Consider the following 16,991-nt stretch of genomic DNA (forward strand, 5'->3'; position numbering starts at 1 on the left):
ACCTCAGAAAAAGAGTCACCAGTGTCCTAAAAAATGCAGCTGTACCCAATGTCCACTTAACCACGGACATGTGGACAAGTGGAGCAGGGCAGGGTCAGGACTATATGACTGTGACAGCCCACTGGGTAGATGTATGGACTCCCGCCGCAAGAACAGCAGCGGCGGCACCAGTAGCAGCATCTCGCAAACGCCAACTCTTTCCTAGGCAGGCTACGCTTTGTATCACCGGTTTCCAGAATACGCACACAGCTGAAAACCTCTTACGGCAACTGAGGAAGATCATCGCGGAATGGCTTACCCCAATTGGACTCTCCTGTGGATTTGTGGCATCGGACAACGCCAGCAATATTGTGTGCGCATTAAATCTGGGCAAATTCCAGCACGTCCCATGTTTTGCACATACCTTGAATTTGGTGGTGCAGAATTTTTTAAAAAACGACAGGGGCGTGCAAGAGATGCTGTCGGTGGCCAGAAGAATTGCGGGACACTTTCGGCGTACAGGCACCACGTACAGAAGACTGGAGCAACACCAAAAAACGCCTGAACCTGCCCTGCCATCATCTGAAGCAAGAAGTGGTAACGAGGTGGAATTCAACCCTATATATGCTTCAGAGGTTGGAGGAGCAGCAAAAGGCCATTCAAGCCTATACAATTCAGCACGATATAGGAGGTGGAATGCACCTGTCTCAAGCGCAGTGGAGAATGATTTCAACGTTGTGCAAGGTTCTGCTGCCCTTTGAACTTGCCACACGTGAAGTCAGTTCAGACACTGCCAGCCTGAGTCAGGTCATTCCCCTCATCAGGCTTTTGCAGAAGAAGCTGGAGACATTGAAGGAGGAGCTAACACGGAGCGATTCCGCTAGGCATGTGGGACTTGTGGATGGAGCCCTTAATTCGCTTAACAAGGATTCACGGGTGGTCAATCTGTTGAAATCAGAGCACTACATTTTGGCCACCGTGCTCGATCCTAGATATAAAACCTACCTTGGATCTCTCTTTCCGGCAGACACAAGTCTGCTGGGGTTCAAAGACCTGCTGGTGAGAAAATTGTCAAGTCAAGCGGAACGCGACCTGTCAACATCTCCTCCTTCACATTCTCCCGCAACTGGGGGTGCGAGGAAAAGGCTCAGAATTCCGAGCCCACCCGCTGGCGGTGATGCAGGGCAGTCTGGAGCGACTGCTGATGCTGACATCTGGTCCGGACTGAAGGACCTGTCAACGATTACGGACATGTCATCTACTGTCACTGCATATGATTCTCTCCCCATTGAAAGAATGGAGGCCCTTGCACAAACTGGCTTTATTCTACCTAAGTTGCCCTCCCACAAGTGTGTACTCCGAAAGAGTGTTTAGTGCCGCCGCTCACCTTGTCAGCAATCGGCGTACGAGGTTACTTCCAGAAAATGTGGAGAAGATGATGTTCATTAAAATGAATTATAATCAATTCCTCCGTGGAGACATTGACCAGCAGCAATTGCCTCCACAAAGTACACAGGGAGCTGAGATGGTGGATTCCAGTGGGGACGAATTGATAATCTGTGAGGAGGGGGATGTACACGGTGATATATCGGAGGATGATGATGAGGTGGACATCTTGCCTCTGTAGAGCCAGTTTGTGCAAGGAGAGATTAATTGCTTCTTTTTTGGTGGGGGTCCAAACCAACCCGTCATTTCAGTCACAGTCGTGTGGCAGACCCTGTCACTGAAATGATGGGTTGGTTAAAGTGTGCATGTCCTGTTTATACAACATAAGGGTGGGTGGGAGGGCCCAAGGACAATTCCATCTTGCACCTCTTTTTTCTTTAATTTTTCTTTGTGTCATGTGCTGTTTGGGGAGTGTTTTTTGGAAGGGCCATCCTGCGTGACACTGCAGTGCCACTCCTAGATGGGCCCGGTGTTTGTGTCGGCCACTAGGGTCGCTTATCTTACTCACACAGCTACCTCATTGCGCCTCTTTTTTCTTTGCGTCATGTGCTGTTTGGGGAGTGTTTTTTGGAAGGGCCATCCTGCGTGACACTGCAGTGCCACTCCTAGATGGGCCCGGTGTTTGTGTCGGCCACTAGGGTCGCTTATCTTACTCACACAGCTACCTCATTGCGCCTCTTTTTTCTTTGCGTCATGTGCTGTTTGGGGAGTGTTTTTTGGAAGGGCCATCCTGCGTGACACTGCAGTGCCACTCCTAGATGGGCCCGGTGTTTGTGTCGGCCACTAGGGTCGCTTATCTTACTCACACAGCTACCTCATTGCGCCTCTTTTTTTCTTTGCGTCATGTGCTGTTTGGGGAGTGTTTTTTGGAAGGGCCATCCTGCGTGACACTGCAGTGACACTCCTAGATGGGCCCGGTGTTTGTGTCGGCCACTAGGGTCGCTTATCTTACTCACACAGCTACCTCATTGCGCCTCTTTTTTTCTTTGCGTCATGTGCTGTTTGGGGAGTGTTTTTTGGAAGGGCCATCCTGCGTGACACTGCAGTGCCACTCCTAGATGGGCCCGGTGTTTGTGTCGGCCACTAGGGTCGCTTATCTTACTCACACAGCTACCTCATTGCGCCTCTTTTTTTCTTTGCGTCATGTGCTGTTTGGGGAGTGTTTTTTGGAAGGGCCATCCTGCGTGACACTGCAGTGCCACTCCTAGATGGGCCCGGTGTTTGTGTCGGCCACTAGGGTCGCTTATCTTACTCACACAGCTACCTCATTGCGCCTCTTTTTTTCTTTGCGTCATGTGCTGTTTGGGGAGTGTTTTTTGGAAGGGCCATCCTGCGTGACACTGCAGTGCCACTCCTAGATGGGCCCGGTGTTTGTGTCGGCCACTAGGGTCGCTTATCTTACTCACACAGCTACCTCATTGCGCCTCTTTTTTTCTTTGCGTCATGTGCTGTTTGGGGAGTGTTTTTTGGATGGGCCATCCTGCGTGACACTGCAGTGCCACTCCTAGATGGGCCCGGTGTTTGTGTCGGCCACTAGGGTCGCTTAGCTTAGTCATCCAGCGACCTCGGTGCAAATTTTAGGACTAAAAATAATATTGTGAGGTGTGAGGTATTCAGAATAGACTGAAAATGAGTGGAAATAATGGTTATTGAGGTTAATAATACTTTGGGATCAAAATGACCCCCAAATTCTATGATTTAAGCTGTTTTTTAGGGTTTTTTGAAAAAAACACCCGAATCCAAAACACACCCGAATCCGACAAAAAAAATTCGGTGAGGTTTTGCCAAAACGCGGTCGAACCCAAAACACGGCCGCGGAACCGAACCAAAAACCAAAACCCGAAAAATTTCAAGTGCACATCTCTACTATATAATACTGCTGGTCCCCAGTCCCCACAATAAAGCAGTGTGAGCACAGATATATGCAGCACACTGAGCACAGATATGGAGCGTTTTTCAGGCAGACAACGTATAATACTGGTTGTCACTGGTCAGCAAAGCTCTGCACTGTACTCCTCCTATATAATACTGCTTGTCCCCAGTCCCCACAATAAAGCAGTGTGAGCACAGATATATGCAGCACACTGAGCACAGATATGGAGCGTTTTTCAGGCAGACAACGTATAATACTGGTGGTCACTGGTCAGCAAAACTCTGCACTGTACTCCTCCTATATAAAATATATTTAAACAAGGGAGCGCTAAGAACAGGGTCAGTTTAAATCACACATTTATTACAATCCACATATAAACAGCAAATAAAATCAAGGATAATATCCGGATATTAAAAACAATATAGTGCACTCTTTATTTAGTCCCATGCCCTGAGCTCGAATTAGTAATTGTCTATTCACACGGATAGATCCGTACAGTCTCCACTGGTACGCATTAATTGTGTCCAATTGTAACCATACTGTCTTGATAATTAATTGGCTTTAAACAAGGCAACCTTCTTATTATTTGTATCCAGCAAAAATGTGTCAGTCACTGGAAGGCTCCTTAATAGATAGCAGTAGGGGGAGAGCGCTGTGTAGTAAATGGATGCACAGCGGTATGCTACGACCCCTACGTCCCAGCCGCAGCACGTCTTTTGAAAGGTTACTCACAGCCGCCTCTGCTTCCCTCGGGGTGCAGACCGTTTTGCACTCGGTCCTGCTGTTGCTTTATCCCCGGTCAGGTTTCCATTGCGCTGCGTGCGGTAGTGGGATCCGTTCGTGAAAGAGCTCCGGGCACCGGAATCCAAGTAGTGAACGTCCCTCTTACGCGTTTCTCCGCCCACGGGGCCAGCGGTTTCCTCAGAGAGTTCTGAGGAAACCGCTGGCCCCGTGGGCGGAGAAACGCGTAAGTGGGGCGTTCACTACTTGGATTCCGGTGCCCGGAGCTCTTTCACGAACGGATCCCACTACCGCACGCAGCGCAATGGAAACCTGACCGGGGATAAAGCAACAGCAGGACCGAGTGCAAAACGGTCTGCACCCCGAGGGAAGCAGAGGCGGCTGTGAGTAACCTTTCAAAAGACGTGCTGCGGCTGGGACGTAGGGGTCGTAGCATACCGCTGTGCATCCATTTACTACACAGCGCTCTCCCCCTACTGCTATCTATTAAGGAGCCTTCCAGTGACTGATACATTTTTGCTGGATACAAATAATAAGAAGGTTTCCTTGTTTAAAGCCAATTAATTATCAAGACAGTATGGTTACAATTGGACACAATTAATGCGTACCAGTGGAGATTGTACGGATCTATCCGTGTGAATAGACAATTACTAATTCGAGCTCAGGGCATGGGACTAAATAAAGAGTGCACTATATTGTTTTTAATATCCGGATATCATCCTTGATTTTATTTGCTGTTTATATGTGGATTGTAATAAATGTGTGATTTAAACTGACCCTGTTCTTAGCGCTCCCTTGTTTAAATATATTTTGTGGTTTTTGGTAATTGGTGGAAACAGTACCACCGGTGGGAGCAGTAGAGATTAGGTGTGTTTTTTAATCAATTATGGGTAGTAATTAACAGATGTCTTGGTGGTATTATCATAAAGCGCTGTGTATTATAGAAATATTTCCTACTATATAATACTGCTCGTCCCCAGTCCCCACAATAAAGCAGTGTGAGCACAGATATATGCAGCACACTGAGCACAGATATGGAGCGTTTTTCAGGCAGACAACGTATAATACTGGTGGTCACTGGTCAGCAAAACTCTGCACTGTACTCCTCCTATATAATACTGCTGGTCCCCAGTCCCCACAATAAAGCAGTGTGAGTACAGATATATGCAGCACACTGAGCACAGATATGGAGCGTTTTTCAGGCAGACAACGTATAATACTGGTGGTCACTGGTCAGCAAAACTCTGCACTGTACTCCTCCTATATAATACTGCTGGTCCCCAGTCCCCACAATAAAGCAGTGTGAGCACAGATATATGCAGCACACTGAGCACAGATATGGAGCGTTTTTTCAGGCAGACAACGTATAATACTGGTGGTCACTGGTCAGCAAAACTCTGCACTGTACTCCTCCTATATAATACTGCTGGTCCCCAGTCCCCACAATAAAGCAGTGTGAGCACAGATATATGCAGCACACTGAGCACAGATATGGAGCGTTTTTCAGGCAGACAACGTATAATACTGGTGGTCACTGGTCAGTAAAACTCTGCACTGTACTCCTCCTATATAATACTGCTGGTCCCCAGTCCCCACAATAAAGCAGTGTGAGCACAGATATATGCAGCACACTGAGCACAGATATGGAGCGTTTTTCAGGCAGACAACGTATACTGGTGGTTACTGGTCAGCAAAACTCTGCACTGTACTCCTCCTATATAATACTGCTGGTCCCCAGTCCCCACAATAAAGCAGTGTGAGCACAGATATATGCAACACACTGAGCACAGATATGGAGCGTTTTTCAGGCAGACAACGTATAATACTGGTGGTCACTGGTCAGCAAAACTCTGCACTGTACTCCTCCTATAATACTGCTGGTCCCCAGAATAAAGATATTTGCACTGCAGCCCCCTGAAACAAAGTGAGAGGACGCCAGCCACGTCGTCTCACTATCATTTCCAATGCACGAGTGAAAAATGGCGGCGACGCGCGGCTTTATATAGAATCCAAATCTCGCGAGAATCCGACAGCAGGATAATGACGTTCGTGCGCGCTCGGGTTAACCGAGCAAGGCGGGAAGATTCGAATCTGCCTCGGACCCGTGTAAAAAGGGTGAAGTTTGGGGGGGTTCGGATTCCGACGAACCGAACCCGCTTATCACTAATATAAAGTGACACATCAGGAGGGCTGGTACTAATACGTAGGTGCCCATTTTTACTGGGGGTGGATGCTCTGCCTCTGGGATCTTTCACTATTATGGGGGTGATGGGTGTTACTGCTGGGTATCTTTTTGCTGAGGGGTGGGGGGGACACGAGACATTTCCACTGGAAAGTGATATTACAATGGGGGCCTATTAATAAGAAGTTTTGTGCACTGGTGGGCAAGCAATGATACCTAATGGTGCTGGAGACTTGGAGTCCATCCAGACCAGGACACCACCTGTGTGGAGTTTGTGTGTACTCCATGTGTTCCGTTGATAGGTTAACTGACTTCTATGTTATATGGTCCCTGTTTGCATTATTGTCAAGACTAATCTGCCCAAACTCTGTACAGTTTGCAGTCTGCAGAATATCTTGGCTCTATATAAAGTATGCACATAATTATAACATTACAATAAGGAGTGCTGGTAATGCATATTTTGTTTGATTGCCCATGTTTCATTGTTTTGCTGACTGCCTCTTTCTCCTTATAGAAACCATGCATCTAATTCTTATTACGTTTATCTTTGTCTCAGGTTGACTGCTACAGCTCTGTGCCGGGAACAGTCTATGACTACGGAGCACTCACTCTAGACAGCAGTGAGTTTGTCCCCTTCAAGCAGTACCAGGGAAAGACGCTGCTGTTTGTGAACGTGGCGACGTACTGAGGGCTCACCATGCAGTACCTAGGTATGAGATGCCTGTATTCTGAGCGCTGCAAATGGGGGATCATAGAGAAGAGATTTCAGTGGAATTATGGGTTATTATCAATTTTACTGGGGCAGAAGTATCAAGCCTAGGAGAGAAAGCGGACAAGTCGCCCAATGCAGCCAATCAGCTTCTGTCATTTATCTTGCGTACGGGGCAAATGCACTAAGCCTTGGAGAGAGAATGTCAACAGAGATCAAGTACCAACCAACCAGCTCCAACCTGTCATTTTTCAAACAAAAGGGGCAGATGTATTAAGCCTGGAGAAGTGATAAAGCAGTGATAAGTGCAAAGTGATAAGTAACGCACCTGCCAATCAGCTCCAATATGTGAATTGTCAGTAAGGAGCCGATTGGTGCATTATCACTTCCACTTATTACTGCTTTATCACTTCAGGCTTAATACATCTGCCCCACTGTGTGTAACATGGCAGTTAGGAGCTGATTGGCTGGTACTTTATCTCTCTCCAAGTTATCACTTTCTGGGCTTAGTACATGTCCCCTTCTTTGAAAAGACAGAAGAAAATTGGTTACATCGAGCAGCTATTCCGCTTTATCTCTCACCAAGTCTTAATAAACCTCGCCCTTTGTGTCCTAGGTAGAACGACCCTTACATGATACACGTCTCAATAGTACACACGTGTGTGTGTGTGTGTGTGTGTGTGTGTGTGTGTGTGTGTGTGTGTGTGTGTGTGTGTGTGTGTGTGTGTGTGTGTGTGTGAGATAAATAACACTCAGATGTGTCGTTTTCAGGCCTAAATTAGTTGGGTCAGAGTAGACACTTCGGTGTTTCATCTGCTTTACAAAGTGGAACAGAACATTCTGTAGAAGTGGTTAAGTTTCCCATAGCAACTAATCAGCTGCTACCTATTGTTTAATAGAATGTATTAGATAAATGCCAGGCAGCAGCTGATTGGTTAATATGGGCAACTTCGACCTGCCCACTTTTCGACACTTTAGAACAGGGCTGGCCAAACCAGTCCTCAAGATCTACCAACAGTTCACATTTTCCAGACCACCTAGCTGGTACACAGGTGTAGTCATTACTAATTAAGATGTGCTGCATTCATTCCTAACTGACAATTCTACAGGTCTCCAGGAGGCCTGGAAAACATGAACTGTTGGTAGATCTCGAGGACCGGTTTGGCCAGCCCTGCTTTAGAAGGTTTGAGACATTTACCCCACATGAGACATTTTGCAATTGAAATCGCTTATATCAGTAACATAGTAGAATGTAAAATTCCTCCTATGGCTAAAAGATCACACTCTAAATGGTCTGGACTTATAAGAAGGATGTATGACATTATAATAAGGGAAGGTAAGAGAGAAACTTTAAACAGTGGAGCAGTTCTACACTTGGGTACGCCTGGAATGATACAAGCATGTATGTAACACTGTATTGCCCAGTTCCATAGAAAAATTCAGGTAGGGTTGGTTCCTCTGCTGGCTGTGCTCAGTAGAGTCCACTTTGGACATCAGATCAGGGCTTGTGGTGGAGGAGCTACTAAGGAAGAATAAAGACTGGACATTGGTGGTCATTCCGAGTTGATCGCTCGCTAGCTGTTTTTAGCAGCCGTGCAAACGCTAAGCCGCCGCCCTCTGGGAGTGTATTTTAGCTTAGCAGAAGTGCGAATGAAAGGATCGCAGAACGGCTACAAAAAAATATTGTGCAGATTCTGAGTAGCTCCAGACCTACTCAGCGCTTGCGATCACTGTAGACTGTTCAGTTCCTGTTTTGACGTGACAAACACGCCCTGCATTCGGCCAGCCACGCCTGCATTTTTCCTGGCACGCCTGCGTTTTTTCGAAAACTCCCTGAAAACGGTCAGTTGACTCCCAGAAACGCCCTCTTCCTGTCAATCACTCTGCGGCCAGCAGTGCGACTGAAAAGCGTCGCTAGACCTTGTGTAAAAATACATTGGCCGTTGTGAAAGTACGTCACGCGTGCACACTGCACCGTATGCGCAGAAGTGCCGCTTTTTCACTTAATCGCTACGCTGCGAACATTTTTCACTACCGATCAACTCTGAATGACCCCCATTGATGGGCCCACCTCTCCCCCAGACCCGGTTACAGTTGTACCCATGTATTGACTGTTAATCCACCACAGAAAACAGGCATAACATCCAAGTTAAGGAACATTTATACATCCTGATGGGTTAGGTCCTTAAAATGTGAAGCAGATTTGTAAAATTGGGGCATTCGTGAGGTTTGAAATAACATTAATAACCACTTCCAACCTTGCCAGTACAATGACTTATTAAAGTGATATTTGTAGTTTAGAATGTACATTTTTAATCATTGAGGAGATAAAGGGGGTGCACAGTTAGGAGGGCAAGGATTGCCCAAGCCGGTAATGTTTTCAGTTAGCTGTTGAGGGATTTGCAATGGAAACACGGTTTAGGCCGGTTACCTATAGATGTTGAGTTGGCGTTAGTTTAACTGCTTGCAAATTTAAGCACTTGCAGTTGGGGAAGGACTTTAATTGGATGACATGGAAGAGGCAGCGTCCAATGAAACGTTCCCAACTGCAAGTGCAAACACATTCTGGTGTTACAACAATACCTGCTAGGAGGTCACAAGAACTTACTACCACTTGGAGAGATGTCCGCCTATAGTAGCCACTTTTCCCTTAATGCTTTATACACCCCAGGCAAAGTTTGAAAGGAACACCAGTGTTTGTGGACAACAAGCTTGTACTTAAAGGTATCTTGGCCACTAGGTTATGCAGGAGGCAGGATATGTTGTCAGAGCACAGCGTGGCCAAACAGGGTCAGTGCACTAGCGGTAACTCAGGCATGAATATGACAAATAGAATGATCGGGTCACAGTCCGGGTTCAGAGAGGTCAAGATACAAGGTACAGTACAGGTTGTCTCCACAGAAAGCTGTGCAGTCCATCGGAAGCCCATGACATCACCTGCGGGCTGCACTAGCATTGCGTTGCTAAGTAACACTCATGATTGCAGCTGTATGTAATTACAGAGTAATTAGAATCAATAATTTCAATTCCTATAACTGTTTATATACTTTAACTAGTGAAAGCACTTTGGATGGAGATAAAATCACTGGAGATAAAGGGGTTATTCCGAGTTGATCGCTCGCTAGCAGTTTTTAGCAGCCGTGCAAACGCTATGCCGCCTCCCACTGGGAGTGTATTTTAGCTTAGCAGAAGTGCGAACGAAAGGATCGCAGAGCGGCTACAAACATTTTTTGTGCAGTTTCAGAGTAGCTCAAAACCTACTCAGCGCTTGCGATCACTTCAGACTGTTCAGTTCCTGATTTGACGTCACGAACACGCCCTGCGTCGCCCAGCCACGCCTGCGTTTTTCTTGGCACGCCTGCGTTTTTCCGAACACTCCCTGAAAACGGTCAGTTGACACCCAGAAACGCGCTCTTCATGTCAATCACTCTGCGTCTGCCTGTGTGACTGGAAAGCATCGTTAGACCCTGTGTAAAACGACATCGTTTGTTGTAATAGTACGCCGCGCGTGCATATGCATGCGCAGAAGTGCAGAGTTTTTGCATGATTGCTGCACAGCGAACGAATGCAGCTAGCGAACAACTCGGAATGACCCCCAAAGTACCAACCAATCGGCTCCTAATTGTCATTTTTCAAACCCAGCCTGTGACATGGCAGTTAGGAGCTGATTGGCTGGCACTTTATCTCCATCCAAGGCTTAGTAAATAGACCTTTATTACTATTCCAATTAGTAATGTTTGAATAGTGCACCTGCATTCGTTCTCTTTGTGTGTGACATTGGCTAAAGGCCAAAGATGTATCGAGGTTTGGAGAGAGGCTGTGTTTGAAAATGACAGAAGCTAATAGGTTGGTATTTTATCACTTTATCTCTCTACAAGATTTGATACTTCTTTCCCCCCCCCCAAGCCCGCAACTGTAAAATCTCTCTCACAGTGTTCCTGCAAAGAATAACCCACAGTATCCATCCATAAGAGATACTATACTACTACAGTATGCTCATGCTTACTTTCCCGAAATGGCTGGAAGAGTGGGCAAGTCTCTCAGCCAGCCGCCACCTGCCTACATCCCACCGCAGCCGCACACAACCCTCTCGCAGCCAGGGGGTGGGGGGAGGAATCTCGTCACTGTGGCCCCGCCCCCTGACTCACATTGTCTGGAATCTCAGCATTGTGTAAGGCGGGGCGGGTTCGCGATCATGTGATGTTGCGGACACGCCCCACACACTGCCCCTATCCAGCATCAACTCCTCTGCCACGCCCCCAATATCCCGCACCACTACCCACTTCCATGCCGAGTTGGAGCATAGGGAAGCCAGAATATCGGCAAGTATGAATATACTACATTAAAAAGCTGGTTTACTATAGAGACTGAGGCTAAACCAGTCACACAAGATTCCCGGCGCAGGATTACAGCTTAGACCCTGTTTCCTCTAAGGAATTATTTACATTTCTTCCAACTGTTGATTGGGCTGCTGGAAGTTAGAAAACATAATAATTGAGTATTATAGGGTAGCATGGTGGCACAATGGTTAGCTTCACTGCCTGATAGCATTGAGGTCATAGTTTTATTCTAACCAAGAGCCCCACATGTGTGGATCTTCCACGTTCTTCCCATGTCTGCATGGACTTCCTCTGGTTACCTCCCACCATTAGCGGATTTACCACAAGGAAACCAAAGCGGCTGCTTTGGGGGTGGGGAGGGGGGGACAGACAGTGTTATTTTAAGTGTATTACATCCGCCTGCTACAATCATGGCTGTGGGAGGCACACACTGACTGGTGATGATATTATATATGTTTTAAGTATTACTGTGTAAAGAAAATGCCTGCTACAAACAGTGGGGCTCTGATATATAATCAGTACAGTCAGTGGCGTATCTATAATGGGGGCACACGGGCCCCTGGACCCAGAGGGGTCCACACCGCACACACTGCACCCATTTCTTCTATACTTACCTTTCTGGTGTCTGTGTGCAGGCCCCCTCCTCTCCCGTAGTCGGCAGCACCGCTGTTAGCGCTCTGAGCACTGGAGACTCTGACACAGTGCCAGAGTCTACAGGGCATGCACAGGTCTCCGATAAAATGGCCGCTGCACCATTTTTCCAGAGACCTGCGCATGTGCTGTAGACTCTGGCACTGTGTCAGAGTCTCCAGTGCTCAGAGCGCTAACAGCGGTGCTGCCGGCTACGGGTCGGGAGAGGAGGGGGCCCACACATGGAGACTGCACACAGGTACCCTCCTCTCTAGATACGCCGCTGAATACAGTCACACTGACCGAGGGGTATAATAATAAGAATTTACTTACCGATAATTCTATTTCTCGTAGTCCGTAGTGGATGCTGGGGACTCCGTAAGGACCATGGGGAATAGCGGCTCCGCAGGAGACTGGGCACATCTAAAGAAAGCTTTAGGACTATCTGGTGTGCACTGGCTCCTCCCCCTATGACCCTCCTCCAAGCCTCAGTTAGGATACTGTGCCCGGACGAGCGTACACAATAAGGAAGGATTTTGAATCCCGGGTAAGACTCATACCAGCCACACCAATCACACCGTACAACTTGTGATCTGAACCCAGTTAACAGCATGATAACAGAGGAGCCTCTAGAAAAGATGGCTCACTACAGCAATAACCCGATTTTTTGGTAACAATAACTATGTACCAGTATTGCAGACAATCCGCACTTGGGATGGGCGCCCAGCATCCACTACGGACTACGAGAAATAGAATTATCGGTAAGTAAATTCTTATTTTCTCTAACGTCCTAAGTGGATGCTGGGGACTCCGTAAGGACCATGGGGATTATACCAAAGCTCCCAAACGGGCGGGAGAGTGCGGATGACTCTGCAGCACCAATTGAGAGAACTCCAGGTCCTCCTCAGCCAGGGTATCAATTTTGTAGAATTTTACAAACGTATTTGCTCCTGACCAAGTCGCTGCTCGGCAAAGTTGTAAAGCCGAGACCCCTCGGGCAGCCTCCCAAGATGAGCCCACCTTCCTTGTGGAGTGGGCATTTACAGATTTTTGGCTGTGGCAGGCCTGCCACAGAATGTGCAAGCTGAATTGTACTACAAATCCAACGAGCAATAGTCTGCTTAGAAACAGGAGCACCCAGCTTGTTGGGTGCATACAGGATAAACAGCGAGTCAGATTTTCTGACTCCAGCCGTCCTGGAAACATATATTTTCAGGGCCCTGACAACGTCTAGCAACTTGGAGTCCTCCAAGTCCCTAGTAGCCGCAGGCACCACAATAGGTTGGTTCAGGTGAAACGCTGAAACCACCTTAGGGAGAAACTGAGGACGAGTCCTCAATTCCGCCCTGTCCGAATGGAAAATCAGATAAGGGCTTTTACAGGATAAAGCCGCCAATTCTGACACGCGCCTGGCCCAGGCCAGGGCCAACAGCATGACCACTTTCCATGTGAGATATTTTAACTCCACAGATTTAAGTGGTTCAAACCAATGTGACTTTTGGAACCCAAAAAACTACATTGAGATCCCAAAGTGCCACTGGAGGCACAAAAGGAGGCTGTATATGCAGTACCCCTTTTACAAACGTCTGAACTTCAGGGACTGAAGCTAGTTCTTTTGGGAAGAAAATTGACAGGGCCGAAATTTGAACCTTAATGGACCCCAATTTAAGGCCCATAGACAGTCCACTCCTGTTTGCAGGAAATGTAGGAATCGACCCAGTTGGATTTTCTCCGTCGGGCCTTACTGGCCTCGCACCACGCAACATATTTTCGCCAAATGCGGTGATAATGTTTTGCGGTTACATCCTTCCTGGCTTTGATCAGGATAGGGATGACTTCATCCGGAATGCCTTTTTTCCTTCAGGATCCGGCGTTCAACCGCCATGCCGTCAAACGCAGCCGCGGTAAGTCTTGGAACAGACAGGGTCCTTGTTGGAGCAGGTCCCTTCTTAGAGGTAGAGGCCACGGATCCTCCGTGAGCATCTCTTGAAGTTCCGGTTACCAAGTCCTTCTTGGCCAATCCGGAGCCACGAATATAGTGCTTACTCCTCTCTATCTTATCAATCTCAGTACCTTGGGTATGAGAGGCAGAGGAGGGAACACATACACTGACTGGTACACCCACGGTGTTACCAGAGCGTCTACAGCTATTGCCTGAGGGTCCCTTGACCTGGCGCAATACCTGTCGAGTTTTTCCCAACGGTTTATAATCATGTGGAAGACTTCTGGTTGAAGTCCCCACTCTCCCGGGTGGAGGTCGTGCTGAGGAAGTCTGCTTCCCAGTTGTCCACTCCCGGAATGAATACTGCTGACAGTGCTATCACATGATTTTCCGCCCAGCGAAGAATCCTTGCAGCTTCTGCCATTGCCCTCCTGCTTCTTGTGCCACCCTGTCTGTTTACGTGGGTGACTGCCGTGATGTTGTCCGACTGGATCAACACCGGCTGACCTTGAAGCAGAGGTCTTGCTAAGCTTAGAGCATTGTAAATGGCCCTTAGCTTCAGGATATTTATGTGAAGTGATGTCTCCAGGCTTGACCATAAGCCCTGGATATTTCTTCCCTGTGTGACTGCTCCCCAGCCTCGCAGGCTGGCATCCGTGGTCACCAGGACCCAGTCCTGAATGCCGAATCTGCGGCCCTCTAGAAGATGAGCACTCTGCAACCACCACAGGAGGGACACCCTTGTCCTTGGTGACAGGGTTATCCGCTGATGCATCTGAAGATGCGACCCGGACCATTTGTCCAGCAGGTCCCACTGGAAAGTTCTTGCGTGGAATCTGCCGAATTGGATTGCTTCGTAGGAAGCCACCATTTTACCCAGAACCCTTGTGCATTGATGCACTGAGACTTGGCTCGGTTTTAGGAGGTTCCTGACTAGCTCGGATAACTCCCTGGCTTTCCCCTCCGGGAGAAACACCTTTTTCTGGACTGTGTCCAGGATCATCCCTAGGAACAGAAGACAAGTCGTCGGAACCAGCTGCGATTTTGGAATATTGAGAATCCAATCGTGCTGCCGCAACACTACCTGAGATAGTGCTACACCGACCTCCAACTGTTCCCTGGATCTTACCCTTATCAGGGAATCGTCCAAGTAAGGGATAACTAAAATTCCCTTCCTTCGAAGGAATATCATCATTTCGGCCATTACCTTGGTAAAGACCCGGGGTGCCGTGGACCATCCATACGGCAGCGTCTGAACTGATAGTGACAGTTCTGTACCATAAACCTGAGGTACCCTTGGTGAGAAGGGTAAATTTTGACATGAAGGTAAGCATCCTTGATGTCCCGAGACATCATGTAGTCCCCTTCTTCCAGGTTCGCAATCACTGCTCTGAGTGACTCAATCTTGAATTTGAACCTCTGTATGTAAGTGTTCAAAGATTTTAGATTTAGAATCGGTATCACCGAGCCGTCCGGCTTCGGTACCACAACAGTGTGGAATAATACCCCGTTCCCTGTTGCAGGAGGGGTACCTTGATTATCACCTGCTGGGAATACAGCTTGTGAATGGCTTCCAAAACTGTCTCCCTGTCAGAAGGAGACATCGGTAAAGCCGACTTTAGGAAAACGGCGAGGGGGAGACGTCTCGAATTCTAATTTGTACCCCTGAGATATCACCTGAAGGATCCAGGGGTCTACTTGCGAGTGAGCCCACTGCGCGCTGAAATTCATTGAGACGGGCCCCCCACCGTGCCTGATTCTGCTTGTAAAGCCCCAGCGTCATACTGAGGGCTTGGCAGAGGCGGGAGAGGGTTTCTGTTCCTGGGAACTGGCTGATTTCTGCAGCCTTTTTCCTCTCCCTCTGTCACGGGGCAGAAATGAGGAACATTTTGCCCGCTTGTCCACGAAAAGACTGCGCCTGATAATACGGCGTCTTCTCATGTTGAGAGGCGACCTGGGGTACAAACGTGGATTTCCCAGCTGTTGCCGTGGCCACCAGGTCTGAAAGACCGACCCCAAATAACTCCTCCCCTTATTAAGGCAATACTTCCAAATGCCGTTTGGAATACGCATCACCTGACCACTGACGTGTCCATAACCCTCTACTGGTAGAAATGGACAACGCACTTAGACTTGATGCCAGTCGCCAAATATTCCGCTGTGCATCACGCATATATAGAAATGCATCTTTTAAATGCTCTATAGGCAAAAATATACTGTCCCTATCTAGGGTATCAATATTTTCAGTCAGGGAATCCGACCACGCCAACCCAGCACTGCACATCCAGGCTGAGGCGATTGCTGGTCACAGTATAACACCAGTATGTGTGTAAATACATTTTAGGATACCCTCCTGCTTTCTATCAGCAGGATCCTTAAGGGCGGCCATCTCAGGAGAGGGTAGAGCCCTTACAAGCGTGTGAGCGCTTTATCCACCCTAGGGGGTGTTTCCCAACGCACCCTAACCTCTGGCGGGAAAGGATATAATGCCAATAACATTTTAGAAATTATCAGTTGTTATCGGGGGAAAACCACGCATCATCACACACCTCATTTAATTTCTCAGATTCAGGAAAACTACAGGTAGTTTTTCCTCACCGAACATAATACCCCTTTTTGGTGGTACTCGTATTATCAGAAATGTGTAAAACATTTTTCATTGCCTCAATCATGTAACGTGTGGCCCTACTGGAAGTCACATTTGTCTCTTCACCGTCGACACTGGAGTCAGTATCCGTGTCGGCGTCTATATCTGCCATCTGAGGTAACGGGCGCTTTAGAGCCCCTGACCGCCTATGAGACGTCTGGACAGGCACAAGCTGAGTAGCCGGCTGTCTCATGTCAACCACTGTCTTTTATACAGAGCTGACACTGTCACGTAATTCCTTCCAACAGTTCATCCACTCAGGTGTCGACCCCCTAGGGGGTGACATCACTATTACAGGCAATCTGCTCCGTCTCCACATCATTTTTCTCCTCATACATGTCGACACAAACGTACCGACATACAGCACACACACAGGGAATGCTCTGATAGAGGACAGGACCCCACTAGCCCTTTGGGGAGACAGAGGGAGAGTTTGCCAGCACACACCAGAGCGCTATATATATACAGGGATAACCTTATATAAGTGTTTTTCCCCTTATAG

General features: G+C 47.8%; 1 protein-coding gene across 1 annotated transcript in view; it reads left to right on the forward strand.

Moving 5' to 3' along the window:
* Positions 1-16,991, forward strand: part of GPX3 (glutathione peroxidase 3) — a 48,444-nt gene that overhangs the window by 21,368 nt on the left and 10,085 nt on the right. Inside the window, exon 2 of the mRNA XM_063928682.1 lies at positions 6,778-6,931. Coding sequence (XP_063784752.1) covers positions 6,778-6,931 — 154 coding nt within the window. The remainder of the gene's footprint in view (positions 1-6,777; positions 6,932-16,991) is intronic.

The sequence above is a fragment of the Pseudophryne corroboree genome, chromosome 6 (genome assembly GCF_028390025.1).
Source record: "Pseudophryne corroboree isolate aPseCor3 chromosome 6, aPseCor3.hap2, whole genome shotgun sequence".
Classification (NCBI taxonomy): Eukaryota; Metazoa; Chordata; class Amphibia; order Anura; family Myobatrachidae; genus Pseudophryne; species Pseudophryne corroboree.